This window comes from Acanthochromis polyacanthus, chromosome 13 (assembly GCF_021347895.1).
Source record: "Acanthochromis polyacanthus isolate Apoly-LR-REF ecotype Palm Island chromosome 13, KAUST_Apoly_ChrSc, whole genome shotgun sequence".
Classification (NCBI taxonomy): Eukaryota; Metazoa; Chordata; class Actinopteri; family Pomacentridae; genus Acanthochromis; species Acanthochromis polyacanthus.
In genome coordinates, this window is record NC_067125.1 from 2,829,712 (window position 1) to 2,848,472 (window position 18,761).

Below are 18,761 nucleotides of genomic sequence, written 5' to 3' on the forward strand. Positions count from 1 at the left end.
TGCTCCTGCAGCACATTCAGCAAGTTTATCTCATCTCTGGAAAATTTTAAGAGTCATTTTGGACAGTTTGGAGTCGTTCTGAACAAGTTTTTGCTAAAAATATGAAGTCATTTTGGACACATTTGGAGTTATGTTGGTTAATTTTTGTTTATTTCAGACAAACATTGAATAATTTTGGACAAATCGTCGTCCTTTTGGTAAATTTGTTTGCTTTCTTCAAAGTGTTCTGTTTCTTTACGGGCTGATGTCAGCGAACAGTTCTACTGTCTGGAGAGTTTAACTGAAGTGAGTTTGGACAACTTTGAGTTTTTGATATTTTAGTTAAAATGTTGAGTGATTTTGGACACGTTAGTCTGTCAATATTGTTTTAAATTATTTATTATTATATTTACTTCATGAATTCCTCCCCAGACTTCAACTGTCGACACAAACTTCTGCTAAAGGGTTCGTTTTCTTGGACAAATTTTGATTCATTTTGGACAAATTCATGGTCATTTTGGTCAAATTGGAATCATTCTGAACAGTTGGTTGGTTAACTTCAGACAAATTCGAGTTATTTTAGATTTGAAAACCAAATTTTGACTAATTTTGGAATAATTTGGAGCCATTTGGACAAACCTTTGGAATTTTTGACAACTTTTTGTCGTTATTTCAAACCAGTTTATTAGTATTTTTTCCCCCACATTTACACGATATGGAGTCATGAGTTTTGAAATTTGAAGTTGGGTGTTGCAGGAGCGCTGGGAGCCAAGTATCGCTGCACAATAAATAATAAAGGATTATCTTATCTTACAACCCCACCACTTTAACAGGGACGACGACTACGTTTAAATCTAGTTTTTGATGTTGATCAGCACCTCATAGGTGAACATTCATGTTAGTTTTTCTGTTGTAGAGTCACATATTTTTACATCAGGAATCAAACGTAGGCGTCTACATGTCGACCGTGACGATAGCGTTTCAAAGATCTCCATTTTCAGTCACATAAAACCACATTTCTGTGTGGACAAAAGGCCAAAATGTTGATAAAGTTTTGTCTCTTCAAGCTGGAATAATCAGAAACCAGCAGGTATCCATCAAAACACAAATCTAAAGCACCGATGTGGTACAGAAAGCGTTAGCATGACTGTAGCGTTAGTATCATTTCTTTAAAGTTTGAATAAACATTTTTTTACTAAAGATCCCATTAAATGATAAATAAAAGAGCTTTGATGAAGAAACAAGACAGGCAGGGGTTCACATTAAACACTAAATACTTTAAATGTCCAAAATAAACAGCAGTTAAAGTCCTACAGGAGCGTAAAGTTAGCGCGCTAGCTGCACTGGTACATTAGCACAGTTAGCACTTTAAGGCTACAAAGGCAGGATTTAAATCTTCTACTCTGCTTTAATAAACTTTTTACATGATAATATGACTTCTGGCAGTTTTTTCAGCCCCAAATAAACAGTTTTTAGCAATTTATCAGCAAAAACTGTAAATTCTTCCAAATATTTTGCCTCACAACACGATAAACCTTCACTTCCTGGAAAAACAAGCTAAAGGGAAGAAAATTTGACGACTTAAATGTTTTTATAAACAACCAAATCAGACATTTTCTCTTCAGTTAACAGATTCTGCTGCAGATTTGTGATGTTTGAGGCATAAATCTGAGTAAATACAGATTCAGACACTTGCTGTTAATAGTTCCTAATTAATAGTACAGTTATTTCTGTACTGCGTTGATTTAAAAGTCAGAAACTGGAACTCAAATACACTAAGGAGTTTATTCACATATCTGACAATAATTGATCTGGTGTTAGTGCTTTTCAGATTTCTAGCTTTGTTTCCCACTTTATTTAGCTTTTAGTCTTTAAAAATATCACTAAACCAATAATTAAAATCAGCATTTTTAGCAAATAAACCTCCAGTTTTCATGCATTAGCTGCTTATAGGTGCTCATACTTTAATAACTGCTTGGTTTATTCCAGCTGCTGACAGATTTTGTTCTTTTGTGCAGATTCGGAGCCAGCAGCTGGTTTTAACAGCTGCTAAAATGTTGTTTTTATAGTGAGAATTGCTGCAAAATGCTAGAATCTACTCATCTGAGACGTCGTTTGTGTTTCCAGGAAATAAACTGTGGAAGGTAGTGAGTCATTATTGGTGTTTTTCCTTTAAAAATAATGCCAACATGAGGAGAATATTTCAGCTTTAAGTCAGATAATCTGCCCTAGAAAGCACCAGAGAATGAATCTGTACAAAAAGATAAGATTGTTACACTTAGAGGTTGCAGTGGGCTTAGTTTTGGAGGATTTATTAAACTAGGAGTGAGAATAAGTTAAAAAAAAACAAAAAAAAAAAACTCTTCAGGAATATGAAAAGTGACACAAATAGAAAAACTCAATTGTCTGAATGTACTTGAAAAGCACTCCTTTCTTCTTAAAAATGGATTTTTTTGTCATTAGCAGGCATCTAAACAGGCTTATTTTTTTAAACGTGAGCTTATTTTGTTGTTGGCGATGTGGATAGAGATGGAAATTAGATCTGGAAACTTTATAATCCTGCAGATTTTTTAAGAAATACGAACATGAGATTTTTTCAGCGTTATCTAACAGAAAATAAAGTTGTTTTGTTTTGATGCTGCTACAGGAATCTGAAAAGTGACAAACAGTAGAAAAACTCACAACTGTCTGAATTTACTTGAAAAATACTCCTTTCTTCTTTAAAAAAAAAAAAAAAAAAGTACTTTTGGTGCTTTTTAGTCATTAGAATTGAAAAAAGCAGGCATTTAAACAGGAGTTGCTGTAAAGCAATCCTGATCCTGAGTTTAATTTTTTAACTTGAGCTTATTTTGTTGTTGGCGACGTGGACGGAGATGGAAATTAAATCTAGAAACTTTATAATCCTGCAGATTTATGTCAGATTCTGCTGTTTGAGTCGGACTTTAGCGGTTCTGACTCTGGTCGGTTTCAGGTCGGCGGCGGCCCGTTGACGTATCTCAGCATCAGGTGGAAGCTGCGCTGCATCCGGTTGCTACGGTGACACGGAGGATTCAGGAGGATCCAGATCAGACTGGCCAGCAGGACCAGGAGGACGGAGAGGAGGGCCGGATGGAACCAGGAGGACCGGGGCCTCCTGGAGGAAACAGGAAGTGGAGGTTAGCTTTAACACTTCTAAATTTTCAGAATAAATGACAGTTAAAGTCTTACAGGAGTTGTTTTGACTTGAAACTTGTCCAAAATCTAAAGAAAAATGTCCAAAATTATATAAAAAAAAAAAAATCACCCCAAAGGACTTCCAACTTGTCCTAATTTCTCATAATTTACTTGGAATGACTCAAAACCTGTCCACAATGACTGGGAATTTGCCCAAAAATGTTCAGAAAGAATTTCCAGAATGAAAGAAACATAGAAAATCTTCAATCCAGGCTGGTCTAGTGTCTCTATGAAGCTCCTGTAAGTGTTCGTCTACGGATGGATCCATATTTCTACTAAAATCCAGTCTGTGGTCCACATTTCTCCACCTGTTGAGGCTCTAACATCAGTAGAACCTGATGTGAGGAAAGTTTGACCAGGCTAAAAAACATTTATTTTACGAGCTCTAATAAGATCTAAACGTGTGATTTTTACTCTTGATTAGAGCTGCGGTTGTTGCATTGTACTTATTTTTGGAGAACTTTATTAGACCAGGTGTGAGGAATTGTTTACTCACATTTATCTTAAAATATATTTTTGATCAAAGCATTTTAACTAAAAAAAAAAAAACTTGCAAATGCGACTCAATCTTCTGATTTCAGACTTTGAGAACCATTTGAAAGTTCTGGTTTTAAATTCTCTGCACAAAAGTTGACAGGCGTTTAGTTTTTATCCGTTTTTTGAACCAATACAGTCGATTTATCACTTTTTTCTGAACGTTTGTTGCAGTAGTAGAGTAATAGTTGGGAATTTTTCTGCTGATTTTGAAACTTAAATTAGATATCCATCTGCTCCTCGACAATAAATAACTTCAACATTGTACAGAAAGTTTTTAAAAGCATTTAGAGCTTTATTAAAGTAATGAAATGGTAATCTTTAGCTCCATAATAAACCCCGGTTTTCTGAGAAAAACACAGTAATTGGATTAAATAGATGACAGTTCTCAGAGTTTGGTTGAGAATGAGCTGCTTGTTTATTTTCTAGGGAGCTGCTTTTTAAAAGAATTCAATGAAAGTCTAATAAACAATGAAAAATCTAATTATTTAAAACATTTAGGGACATTTCCTGAAAGATTTTATAAAGTGTTGACTCCAGTTTTGGTCCAAACACAGATTCGACTTTTCTGTGAACTAAAATCCACAAACAACGAAGAACTGAGATTATTTTACATCAATATTGAAACCAGTTCAACAAATATCTGCTCCACTAAAGATAAGTTTATTTTGTCTTCTTTCTGTCCTTAAATGCTACATTTCACAGCAGACTTTCTTCTGTTTGGTCCAATCCTCTGATTTGTTCTACCAGTTTCCTCTCGGTAAACATAAAGGTCGCTGCTGCTTTTATCTCTCCGTTTTGGAACTATCCTGCAGATTACATCTTTTATCGCTGCATCTCTCGGGGCTTCGGAGTTCTCTCACCTTTGTTCGGTTTCTTCCCAGCAGGACGGTTCTTCTTCGGCCTGCAGAACAGAGCAGCTGTTAATCCGCTGTGGTTTCAGGCAACAACTCCAACTTTCTCATGAATATTTTATCTAAGATCACCCGCCTGCTCGGTTTGCTTTCCCCCTCTAGGGCATCGTTGACGCTGTTTCTCATTACTAGTACTTATTTTACGGTTCAGTGTGCATCGTTTTCCATCAATAAAACACAATGTTCATTTTTGACACTTACAAATTAAATAACCCAAAACAAATCAAACAACAAAATCTCTCCTGATTATCATCAAAAACCAAGACAACCGGCTCACCTGAACGACTGACCAATCAGAGGAGGCTTTGACTCTCGGGTCATGTGACAGGAAAGGGGCGGGGTCAGGAAAGAGCACCTGTGTGTTGTCATGGCAGCGTTGGGGATTGAGCTGGTTGTCGAGGTAACTTCCGTCCAGGAAACACTGGAACACAGAACAGCAAAGACATTTTAGAAGTCTTCAAATCAACCTGCAAAATGAAGATTTTTGACATCTTTAGTTTAAAATTTCACCATTTTCTCCAGATGTTTTTCCCAGATTACATACAGATGTGTTTCTGCGTACAGTTTTAAGGTCTTCATCTTACCATGTGAAGTTCCTTGACTTCACATGCTGCCATTTGTTGTGAATTGCTGCTATGAACTTGAACTCAACCTTTCTGAATTATATTAAGGCTTAAAATTTGACAGATTCTGTGGTTGTGGCAGAAAAGTTCGTTGCCACGGACATCCCTCATTGTGATTTCATATATCCGGAGCTGCTTTTGTTTTCTGTGGCAACTCAACTGAAGATGGAGATCTCAAGTTTTACTATATTTTAGTAGATTTTGTACACATTGAGAGAAGTTCAATAAAAAGTGTTGGGACTTTTATTACACTACTCTGCTTTAAAAAATAAAAACTGCGCTTTACAGTCTGCCCACAGTTGGCACATCGCATCTGTTTGGGACGTGACCTACAGCATTGAAGTCAGCAGATTTTCTGTGGAAACGTTCCAGACTTGACTTTAACTTCACGTTGTGTCTGAGTGATGCTTGAAATTCAGATTCAACACAGTTTGTTCTGCTCTCAGTCCGAGTTTGTACACGAGCTGCTCTGAAACATTGATTAAACTCCCGATTCTCCCCTTCGCTGCTCTCAGATGTGGACTCACAGGTTAATTTCTGCCGCATTTGTTTTGCTGCTCGCTCGATAGTCTTGTCGGTAATGAACCTCCATTAAAGAGCGCCGATGCCATTACGCACAAACATTTTCAATCAAACTCGTATATCGCAAATGCAAGAACCCAAAAAAAAAAAAAGCTGAGATTACAATTACATGCACACTTTGTCATCAGATTTGACCCTGAAAAACTCATTTACAAACTTTTCTTCTTTGTCTCTGGCAATTCCTCGTCTTTATGGCTTCTATTTCCTGTCCGCAGTTATCTGAAGTCCAAACCCAGAGGAGGGAAGGAGGAAGTAAAGAGGAAGGAAGGGAAGAGGGATTGTTTCTCCCCTGTTTTTATGGCGACAGTTAAAGTGCAGCCAGACTAGAAACATAAATCAAGACTTTATGGATTCATTCGGCGGCCCGGAGAGCGACGGACGGGACGGAGGACGAGGAGAATAAATAGACGCTTCGCCCAGTAATGAGGCAGCGGGAGAGGAAATGAAGGCTGAGGCCGATGGAGTCTAATGGAGACAGAAACAGGGTTAGAGGACGGTTATCCAGGAATCCATCTTTACAAAAGGGGGAGGATTGTGAGAATTCAGAGCAGAGAAAATAAAGGCTGATGATTATGAATGACAGAGGACTTTAACTCTGGCGTCCGAATAAACTGTTCTAGTGACCTTGTGGACAGCAGTGGAGGGAAATCAGTGAGTGAGCACTATGCAAATCTGTGTGCTTTTGAGGATGCAACTAAGGATGTCTGATCAAATTTTGTTGCCCTCGACCTGAGAAATTGCACATTTAGTGTCGGCCAATACTGCTTTCCGAGATGATACACACTTCAAGTATCGTAGATCAGCTGTAGTACCGGGTTGCATCACCGGGTGGAGCCTCTTACAGGAGGTCCTCCGTTTACGATGTCCTCAACCTACAGCGTTTCGTCGTTATGTCGGAACTGGTTAGGTGGAACTAGCTGATGAGTGGATGAATACGTCGTCCCGCAGTGCTGTCAGACAGCTTTGTTTCCATTCTCTGGTTGTACTCCACCTTGGATTGTGCTACAGTCACTAAGTTTTTGTCCTTCATTACGGCTCCCAGCGCAAGTCAGACTCTTCTGATGCTGGAAGAAAAGGAAAGCTGTCTCCATGGAAGTGAAAGTAGATAGAATAAAACGCTCAAGTTATAAAAACAGTGCAACATATTCTGTTATCTTTTTGTAAAGTGATTCATATAAGTATGACGGTCATTGACATTCAAGACTTTTCCGAAGAACTGATCGATATCGTGATGCACGGAACAACTTTGTTTACATTTTCGCCAGAGTTCTAACTTACACGAAAATCAGTTTTTCTGTACATACATTTATAAACAAGCTGGAGTTATTAAAAGATTCTTACTGTTCACTGCACTAGTGACCAAGTCTACTGGCATTGTAGGGGTTTAGCTAGTAAAGGGGCACCATGACAAAGTCTTCTTTGATGCTCAATGACTTCTGATTACCGCCCACACATTTAATCAAGTTGGAATCAATTAGCTAGTAAAGGGGCACCATGACAGTTTTATGTGGTGATTAAAGATTTCTGAGCAGTGTTCATGTATTAAATGAAGTCTGGCTCAATTAGGATAGTGTTTCTGTATCAAACTAGCATATGGAACAGCCGTTTCTGCAGTGTGTATTAAAATGATGACCTCAGCAAATCTGTTCTTAATTTGGATGATAAATTAACAGATTATTGATCAACAGTGGTGCACTTTTTAAATTTATAATTCAAATTCACAACATCTTCGTTTCTTTCACGAACCACTACTAGTGAACGTTTTAATATCAGAATGTATTAGCATTAGTGTTTGTGATGCTAAATAAGCTAGCATTTCCAACAGTATTTATAAACACCAGTTGGCGTTATTTAAAGTTTCTTACCGTTTACTACACTAGCGACTAAAAGAGGCTAACATGTGCTATTAGCAAGAATTGTGGTGGTTTAGCTAGTAAAGGGCGCAATGACAAAGCTTTCTGTGGTGATTCCTGACCCCCGATCGGTGTTTACATGTTAAATCAAGTCAGCATCAATCAGGACAGCATATAATTAGCAGCTTATATGCTAGATTTGCAACAGTGATTATAATTTACAGTTTTAAACACCAAGTGGAGCGATTAAAAGTTCAAACACTCTAAACTTGACTTTTTGACCTGACAAATCACCAAAGACACTTTTATTCCTGAAAGACGTCCAATCATGAGTGATCAGAACAGCTGGAAAAGCCAAAGCCAAGCAGACATGACGTGTTCATTCCCAGCAGTCGTTCAGTCATTCATGTCCTTCCAGAGAGGAGCTGCTGCCCACAAGGTCGGCCGTTCATTCTGAGTTTGGGAGCGTGACCAAGTGAATTCCTGGAGATTCGTATCAGGAGGTTTTAAACAGAAACTCCACAGATGATGTTCATGTGATGCCACGTGTTCAATGTTAAGACTGAACTCCTCACAACACAAGATCAGCAACAAGTAAAGACAGTAAGGCTGCTGTTAGTCTGTGGTTTTAGAGGAGAGTATTGTGTTTTAAGGTAGTTTTGGACGATGTTTTTAACAACAAAAACAAACACCTCACAAATGTTTAGCTGCTCATAAAATCAAAACCTATTTTTTACAGAGCTGAACCGAATTTCAAAAATGTGTGGTGAAAAGTTAACACTACCCAGCAGGCTAAAGTAAATTAAAGTTATTCTTTAAATCAGTGGTTTTCTAGCCTCCTGTTTTAGCTTAAAAAATCCAATTATTTATCCAAACTTTTAGCAAACAATTTCCAATTATTTATCAGTAACACCTTTCAGAGTTAGCATACATTTAATCAGCTGTTTTAGCCGTTTATCCTCTTCTAGCTAACAGTTTCAACTGTTAATCTGTACTGTTGACAGTTTCAACTACTAGCCAGACTTTAAGCTAATAATTTATTCTGTTTTGTTTTATAGCTAACATTTAATTTAGTTTATCTAAATCCTACTGTTAGCAAACAACTGTTTACCCACACTTTTAGCTAACTGTTACTACTGTATCCATATTTGTAGCTAACTATTTCTGATTGTTTATCTATACTTTAGTATACTAATTGTCGATGAGAATCCACTTCTAGCTAAGTTTCAAGTGTTGAATCGTATTATTAGCTAGCAACGCTATATTTTCAGCTAATAACTTCTGTTTAGCTAGCCATTTCAAGTTTGTTATTTTTAGCTAACAATTTTATTTATCTGTAATCTAGTGTTAAATTGTTTATCCATCCACTTGCTGTTTATCTGTACTTTGAGCTAGCTATTTTAGCTCACCATTTCAACTGTTATTCCAGACTGTTTGCTAACTACTAGCCATACTTTGATGTAATCTTACTGTTAGCTGCATTTTTAGCAGAAAAAAATTTAATTGTTCACCCATATTTTTATTTAACAACTGTCTGTTCATACTTCTAGCGACTTCTAACTTATATTCAGCTAATATTTTCTAAGTACTTGTTCCAAATTCTAGCTAACAAATTCAACCATTTGTCAATTATTTTACAACTCAATCTAATTGGCTCATCCAAAGCTAACTGAACTAAAGTTTAAGGCTGAAAATGTGGATAATAAAATAGAAAATGTTAGCTAAAATGTAGATAAAGATTTCAACTGTTAGCCCGACTATTTTCGGTCGTTTATCTCTACTTTTAGCAAAGAGTTTTACTTGCAGACTGTTAATCTCTATTATTACCGAATAATTTCAGCTGCAGACATGTTAGTGTCGCCACTTTGACCATTTAATCAGATTTTCACCAGCATCATTTTAATTGTTTTTGCTTTCCATTTGGATTTCTGTTCATTTTTCTGCTCAGACCTCTTCAGGTCCATTTAGTTTTTTAAATTAAATTGTAATTTCTGTCTTTTCAGATCATTTGAGCTCATTTTTTTCCACCTCCTCCTGCAGAAACTACTAGACAGAGTTTTAGTCTCCCTGGTTGGAATCACTGCTCTGAGGACATAATTGTTGGTGTCATTGACAGTAAAGCAAAGATCAGGAAGTGATGAATATTTCATGTTAATGTCACCTGCTGCTCGCTGCATAGATTTGCATCGGGATAAAGTCGGAGCTGCAGGAGACGAATCCCCTCCTAAAATCTGCAGTCGGGTTTAAGAAGAGGAGTTTGGTTCAGAAATAAATCCTGCAACAGATGATCCCTCTGCAGTTTAATCATCAATGAGCCGTCGTTATTCACAACCACGCATTTAATCAAACCTGCAGCAACAGAAAAATAGCTTTAAATTGACGACAGCAACGTGCACACGCCACTTCTACTCCCCTTTTTTATTCAACTTAATTTGTTTTGATTGAAATTTCAAGATCTAAAGATGAAAAATGTTCTATTTTGAGCGTCAAACACTTCATTTCTTGCTTTCTGGTGAATTTTTATGCCCCATTTGTCCCATTTCTGCACTAGTTTAAAGCAAAAATGTCTGTTTATCTAAAAGAAAACAGGAAACTCAGGCAGCAGGTGATTATTTTAAGTCTAATGGAAGGTAAAGGGTCTAATTTCACAACAGATTTATTGGCTGTTGGAGCTCATAAATGCCATTTTTCGTGTAAAAAGAGACTCAGTGCTGCAGAAAAAGAGCCTCTGCCGTCTGAGGGGTTTTCTTCTGCAGGGTTTTTTTTTAAATAACGTCACCTGTCCAGCTGGTAACTCACCTCCACCTTCTCCTCTTTGGTCTGCACAGCTTTAGAACAGGAAGGACGTCCTGAGGGGGCGGAGCTCTGGACTCTAAGCCACGCCTTCACTCGGCCTCCATCGAAGCAGATTGGCTCGCTGCTCTGCCTGTCGGGAGTCGAGGTCGTCCATTGGTCCTTTCCGGTGGCGACAGGTGAGAATGAACGGGAGTGGTCGGGCCAACTCTCCCAACCCTGGAGGTAAATAAGAATTAGATTTTAAAGCATCCTCTGTTTACATTCACAGTGTGGATGTTTAACACTACAGATGAAATGTGCTTTTAAAGGACCTTTTTAAGGGGTTTTGCAGGTTTACTTTCCAAAACATGCTGGACTTTTTGATTACGTTCTCGTTTGCAAAACTTCAAGATCATTTTAAAATCTGAGTTCTGAAGACGAACTTTTAAAGAAACACGACCAGCGGTAGTTTCAGGACATCTTAATATTTTTGACTTTTTCTACAAGTAGAAAAGTTTTTTTTAAAGAGGAATTTTTTTTTTAATTCCAGAACAAAAAAAAATAAAATAAAATAAATAAATCAGCTTTAAATGATTTTTTATAATATAAATGTTTTTGTGACAGTTTTCTGCACTTTACTGAACACCAAACCTGACAGAAACAACCACTGGAGGAAAAATCCCAACAAAGAGGCGTAAAATCCCCACAATGACAAGTAAAAACAACAAGATGCAAAATCACCACAAAAAGACAGAAATTCACTAAAAAATAAAAAAAAAGACAAAATCACTGCAAAACATATGCAATCAAGACAACAAAAAAAAACACAAAAAGGTCATAGAAAGACAAAACAGAAAAGTTTAAAATGACAAAGATGTGAAATCCACACAAATTACGCAAAAATGAAAACAAAAAGACAATCAACACAAAAATGCCACCAAACAAGTAAACTGAACAACAAGTAGAAAGGTTTCTCAGAGAAAAAGTTTTCATGAAATTTAGGAGAAGAAAACAGTCAGTCTGGTTTGATTTTCATAGAAATAAACTAAAACAAGTGAATTGAAACTGATAATTCTGCGTAAAATGATGCATGTTGTGATTTTTTTGCAGAGTGAAACTGATAAAACTGTTTGGTTCTGGAAAACTTTGTGATCAGGCGTGCAGAATACAGTGATTTTGATAAAATTGCTCAATTTCAACTTCAGATTTGGTTCATTTTCCAAACAGAACTGTGTTTTTTCACACATTTACAAAGAGGAAAATTAAAATTAGGAGTTCTTAGTTTGATTTGGCTCCTAAATGGTGTCATTTTGACAATTTATGTGAAGAAAACGGCAAAATTTGAAGTTTTTCAAGGCTGGTTTAATTTTCATAGAAACTGATAATTTAATACATTCTGCCAAAAATGCTGCATATTGTGCAGATGATGAGCAGCTAATGGACTGACGGGTCCAGGATGAATCTGATGAATCTTCCTGGCGTTGGACAGCAGCAGGGATGATTCAGACAGAAGCAGCTCTGCAGGCTGCACTTTGTCGTTCTGGATTCATGCTGCGTCCGAGGTCAGCCGGTCGACATTTAATGAAGAGCAACCAGAGCGGTGAGTCGAGCCCGAGGGAGGAAGAACCGACATCACGGCGTTACCACGACGATCGGCAAGCAGGAAGCAGACGACATGACGTCTGGAAGCAGATTTTTATTCTTCAGGTTCACCGTCGGAGCAACAAACTCAGAACATTCAGACAGTTCCTCCTCCTGCTGCCTCGTTCTGCATGAATAAACCAGCAGAAGAAGAGCTCACAAAGACGTTTTTAGATGATGGTTTTTGTTGTGGAGCTGCAGACAGAACGACAGACGGAGCCTCTGGGCCGAGCAGCATCTGGGTCACAGCACAACGCCAGAAAACAAGAAGCTAGCAGGAAAACACCACGAGGATGGGTTCAGGTTTAGACCCAACGGAGAGTCTTCAGAGCAGATCCCACTAAAGATCCACAACATCAGACGGAGCTTTAGATCTTTAACCCTCAGCTGGTCACAACATTCTAGCAGAAAATGCCAAAAAAAAAAAAAAAAAAAAAAGACTACATGAACAGAAAAAGGCGCAACAACGCGACAAAGTCACCACGGAACGATCCAAAACCACCAGCTGATGCAGTGGTATTTCAAGAAATCATGTCAGATCATCCTAAAAAAGACTCAGAATCACCACAAAACGTTTGAATTCAACACAGAAAAAAAGCAAACGACATAAAAAGGTGTGAAACGACAGCAGAAACATAAAATCAACACAAAAATACTCAAACACCCAAAAAATAAGTAAAATCACCACAAAAGACAAGAATCCTCCCAAAAAGCATGAAATCACAGCAAAAATGTGAAATCAACATGAAAAGATGCAAAAATGAGAAGGAAAAAATAACCAGAGATACCGCAGAAAGGTGCAAAAATCACCACAAAGATGTGAAATTACCACAGAAAAATGAGAAATCACCACAAAGTCACCAAAAAAAGAAGGAAAATCATGACAACACTGTAAAATCATAAAAAAAGACAAAATCACAACAAAAGATGTGAAATGACAGAAAAAAGCAAAATCAACAAATATGTAAAGTATTTTAAAATGACTGAAGGAATGTTTACGTGATCAAGTTTGAGTCCTTTAGGGCAATTTTTAGTTCAACCTTTTCTAACTTTATCCATCTACTCTGCTCATCTACAGAAAGATGTTTCACTGTGCTGGAAGTATCTCCAACAACCTGCTGCTCTGTTCACTGTTTGAGCTGCATTCATTTTATTCATCCAGTGGATTGGATTTTCTTTGAAACACTGCCTGCAGTTCAATCTAAAATCTGTTACAGGAAATGGAAGCCATAGCAACCTAAAGCCAGCTTCTGATTGGCTGTCAGGACTCTAGCTTTAACCTTTAGTCTTCTTTTAGCTGTAAAACTCCTAAAACCTTCTTTTTAAGTCTAAACCCTGATTTATTTACTTCAGATTCCACTCACCAGCTCCACTTCCTGATTTGTGACGTCATTGCTGATGTCAGAACGAGAGTCGGAGCAGCTGAGGTAGCTCCGCCTCTTCAGGCCGTCTCCGCGGCAACGACCTGCAGCGAGCACAAAGAGCTGAAGGTTTAAACCCAGTTTTGGTCGGAGTTCAGCGTAAACATCCTTCAGGTTGGTTCCTCCCCACCTGTACAGGCGCTGAAGTACGACGAATCGGCGTCGTCACGGGAAACGGAGCGGCCCACGTCCACCGAGGGGTCCCACTCCAGCCCCAGGTGCTCATGGGTAGGAGAGGACGGAGGGTCTGAGGGGAAAGATTAGACAAATTAATAAGAAATCACATCGAATCATCAAAAACAAGACAAAAAAAAGGTTTGAAAGGACAGCAAAAATACTCACTATAATGCCTAAAAACACATGAAATCACCACAAATAACTAGATGCATCAACAACACAAAAAGACAAAAATCTACACTACAGGACTTAATATTGCAGCAAAAACACAAAGCTTTCAGAGTGAAATGTTTGAGATTTCACCTTTAGGATGTGTTGAAGTTGCAGGGAGGTCCAGGAGATGTTTGTCAACCACTTCCTCTTCTTCTGGTGGATTTTCTGACGGACAACCAGAGTCTGTAGCCTGAGACAGAATCCAGTCGTCCTCAAACACCTGGACAGAGAAAAACGACTACGAATGAGAAACAGCATGTCAGGAAGTTATTCTGAAAGAGCTGAGATTTAGTGACAAGGACGTATTTAGGTCCTTTATGGAGAAGTAGAACTGCTAGAAGTAGTAAACAGAGAGCATTGTGGGAGTTCAGCCAGCAGATGGCCACCATGACAGACACCATGTGGTGGTTAATGACCTCTGACTAGAGCTGGAGTCCACCAGGACCATGATTTTACAGCTGGATGACTGATTGTCAGCATGTGCAGAGAGGTCTGCTGTACTTATACATTTAGTTTAATTTTATTAGATTTGTTATCGTTTGTCAATTCTTTCATCATCTACACATTTATTTAGCAGTATGCAACATCTACAGCATTTTATTTTGTAGTATTTAGCAACTAGAGCATTTTATTTTGTAGTGTATAACATCTACAGTGTTTAATTTTATAGTCTGACATTTATAGCATTTAATTTTGTGCTACTGTATGTCCTCATGATTTCCTTTTGTAGCATTTAATATCTGCAATATTTTATTTTGGAAGATTTTGCAACTACACTATCCTTTGTAGATAACATCTACAAAATTTTAGTTTTTAGTAATAATTAATATTTACAGTATTATTCTGTAGTTTTTGTATCAGCACAATTATATTTTAGTATTTATTGTTGACAGCATTTTATTTTGTAGTGTTTAATGACTATTGCCTTTTATTTTTTAGTGACTATTGCATTTTATTTTGTAGTATCTAGTGACTATTGCATTTTATTTTGTAGTATCTAGTGACTATTGCATTTTATTTTGTAGTATCTAGTGACTATCGCATTTTATTTTGTAGCATTTAACAGCTGCAGTGTGTCATGTGTATACAGTGATTGTTTCCCTACCAGTCTCATGCTCAACAGTCGTGTGTGTGTTCTTGCGATGTTGTTGTAAACGTTGCTGCAGCGTCTCAGCAGCTCCAGGAGGCGGAGCTCCACCTGCTGGCCGGAGGCGGAGCTTCGTTGGATTAGATCCTCCCCACGACTCAGCAGAGCACCGACACGAGCGGAGTTCACGCACACACACTGCTGGAGGGACTACACAACAACACAAGGTTACACACACACACTGCTGGAGGGACTACACAACAACACACACACACTGCTGGAGGGACTACACAACAACACGCACACACACTGCTGGAGGGACTACACAACAACACAAGGTTACACACACACACTGCTGGAGGGACTACACAACAACACACAACGTTTTACACACACACACACTGCTGGAGGGACTACACAACAACACACAAGGTTACACACACACACTGCTGGAGGGACTACACAACACACAACGTTACACACACACTGCTGGAGGGACTACACAACGTTACACACACACTGCTGGAGGGACTACACAACGTTACACACACACACTGCTGGAAGCCTGAAAACAATTACACAACGTTCTACAACAATACACACTGCTGACAGTAGTATAGACAACATAATACTCATCAGCGCAAAAACACATGATTTAGCCACAAAAATGACATTCCTACAAAGATGCAAAATCATGATGAAAAACCCAAAATCACCACAAAAGGATGTAAAATCAGAAAAGAGAGATGTAAATTAATATAAAGACTCAAAATCAGGACAAAAAGAGGCGATTTTGCAACAAAAATGACACTCAGTGCAAAATTACTGAAAATTTACCCCCCCAAAAAATGCAAAATCACAAGAAAGACATAAAATCACAACAAAAGGATGTGAAATCAGAAAAAAGAATGAAAAATAACTGTCAAGACTGAAAATCATGTCAAAAAGATGTGATTTAGACAAAACTAATTATACAATGATGCAAAATCGTGACAAAAAACTGACATGAAATCACAACAAAACAAAGTCATCACAAAAATACACAATATCACCATAAAAAGACGTAAAATCACCACACACCTGCAGTTGTCGCAGCTTTTCACAGGAACTTCCTGTCAGGTGGTCCACCTCAGTCAGACGGACGTCCATGTCGGCCAACCAGAGTGTAAGCTCCGCCCCCTGAGCTTCAAACTCCTCCCACTCTGAAACTAACAGCTGAGAGAAAAAGTTTTTAGTAGAACTCAGTTTGTAAATTCTCCTTTTGTTCTTTACAAGCATAAGGAATTAAAAAAAAACTGCTGCAGAAAAGTAATTCAAAGGTTTCCAGTTCACACATTTTCCACTTTAAAGTCCTTTTTAGGAAATCATTAAAGTACAAATTATTATATTATAATTAAGAACAGCTTCAATACTCAGTAAATGTGCTCTGTCTGTAGTTGTGAAAATTCAACACAAAAAGATCCAAAATCTTCAAAGAAATTCTGAAAATCGGCTGAAACCCTGCAGTTTTTAGGACCTTCAGTCCAGCCGTGATGGACTCCAGCTTCTGGTTCACGTCGTCCCATCTCCGTCCACATTCTCCGGCTGAACTCAGCAGACGAGTCCTCATGACTCCGTCAAACATCCGAGTTAAAGTTCGGTTACTTCGGGTCAAACTGTCCAACTGGACGAGTCGAGATCCGGCTTCACTTCGAAGCCTCTGGATGGAGAAATAGTATTTAATGTGTGCAGGCTTTTATTTTGCAATATTTAACATTGACAGGGTTTTATTTTGTAGTATTTACTATCTACAATATTTTATTTTGTAGTATTTAACATCTGTAGGCTTATTTTGTAGTATTTAATATCAGCAGGCTTTTATTTTGTAATAAATAATGTCTACAGTATTTTATTTTGTAATATTCAAAATCGGCAGCATTTTATTTTGTAGTATTTAACATCTACAACTTTTTATTTTGTAGTATTTAATGTGTGCAGGCTTTTATTTTGTAGTGTTTAATATGTAATGTATTTTATAGTATTTAATATCAGCAGGCTTTCATTTTGTAATATTTAATGTCTGCAGTATTTTATTTTGTAATATTCAAAATCTGCAACATTTTATTTTGTAGTATTTAATGCGTACAGGCTTTTATTTTGTAGTATTTAATATGTAATGTATTTTATTTTGTAGTATTTACTTCTTATCACTTATTCCAATCCCGTTAACAGGGTCTAATTTCTCCTGGAATCAGTACATCTAGTTGTTTTAGTTTCATTTCTCACCTCAAACCTCCTCAGCTCCTCCTTGGCTGTGGTGTAGGTGAAGTGGGCGGGGCTTGGGGAGGCCACGGCCTGCTCGGCCAATCGCAGCCAAGCGTCCAGGTGAGCGTGTTCCTTCATGAAGTCGTGCCAGAGAAGCCACTTCCTGTCCAACCTGATGCAAAAAAGATCAAGATAGATGTTTTTACTCTTAAAAACTAAACCCAGAACAAACCAAAGCTTCTCTAATCTTTAAATGATTACATTCATTCCTCATGGTTTTATTATTTTACTTTTTTAATACCGAAAATTACACTATTTATTGGCCAGAAATCACCATAAAAACATGTGAAATCACAAGGATATTAAAAAAAAACAAAACAAACAAACACCAAAAAGACTCAAAATCACCTCAAAAAGATGTGATTTGGCAACAAAAATTACAGAAGATCAGCAAGGAAATACTCCAACTCTCCAAAAACAATCACAGGAAAGACTCCAACTCAACACAAGACGTGAAGCCACAAGCAAAAGGGTGCAAAAAAAAAAAAGACTCAAAATCACTTTGAAAAGATGATATTTAGCAACAAAAATTACACAAAATTAGCTAGAAAATACTCAATACTCCACACATAATGACTCAAAGTCAACAAAATACACAAAAATCTGCTCAAAAAGATGCAATTTCACCACAAAGATGGCAAAAAAAAAGTCATATAAAAGGCAAAAAAAAAAAACACGAGTCTGATCATTTAGCTCATCTACAGATTAGAGATTTTTTCCCCAATTAACTGGTTGAAGATTGGGTAGACTTTTTCTGGCTGAAGCCCACTGAGTGGTGAGAGGAGATCAGGGTGGATGGAGGGTCAATAAAACATGACTTCACCCCAGATGATCAGATCAAAGATGAGGACTGAATCAAACAGTAGATATTAAAGTCTGTCTCCATCTACAGACTTGCCCTCCAGGTCTCCATCTACAGACTTACCCTCCATGTCCCTCCAGGTCTCCATCTACAGACTTGCCCTCCATGTCCCTCCAGGTCTCCATCTACAGACTTGCCCTCCATGTCCCCATCTACAGACTATCCCTCCATGTCCCTCCATGTCCCCATCTACAGACTATCCCTCCATGTCCCTCCAGGTCTCCATCTACAGACTATCCCTCCATGTCCCTCCATGTCCCCATCTACAGACTATCCCTCCATGTCCCCATCTACAGACTATCCCTCCATGTCCCCATCTACAGACTATCCCTCCATGTCCTTCCATGTCCCCATCTACAGACTATCCCTCCATGTCCTTCCATGTCCCCATCTACAGACTATCCCTCCATGTCCCCATCTACAGACTATCCCTCCATGTCCTTCCATGTCCCCATCTACAGACTATCCCTCCATGTCCCTCCAGGTCTCCATCTACAGACTATCCCTCCATGTCCCTCCAGGTCTCCATCTACAGACTATCCCTCCATGTCCCTCCAGGTCTCCATCTACAGACTTACCCTCC

The 18,761-nt window shown here is 38.1% G+C and overlaps 1 protein-coding gene across 1 annotated transcript; it reads right to left on the bottom strand.

Moving 5' to 3' along the window:
• Nucleotides 1-2,384: 2,384 nt before the first annotated feature.
• Nucleotides 2,385-18,322, bottom strand: si:ch211-137a8.2 (uncharacterized protein LOC777613 homolog). Its single transcript, XM_051958226.1, has 12 exons — nt 18,271-18,322; nt 17,278-17,471; nt 16,529-16,711; nt 16,093-16,227; nt 15,031-15,219; nt 14,016-14,145; nt 13,666-13,782; nt 13,479-13,579; nt 10,498-10,710; nt 4,918-5,061; nt 4,590-4,630; nt 2,385-3,112 (listed from the first exon to the last, which is right to left on the bottom strand). Exons 1-12 carry the CDS (start codon nt 18,320-18,322, stop codon nt 2,947-2,949), a joined length of 1,665 nt encoding a protein of 554 aa, XP_051814186.1. The 3' UTR covers nt 2,385-2,946.
• Between the last annotated feature and the right edge of the window lie 439 nt (nt 18,323-18,761).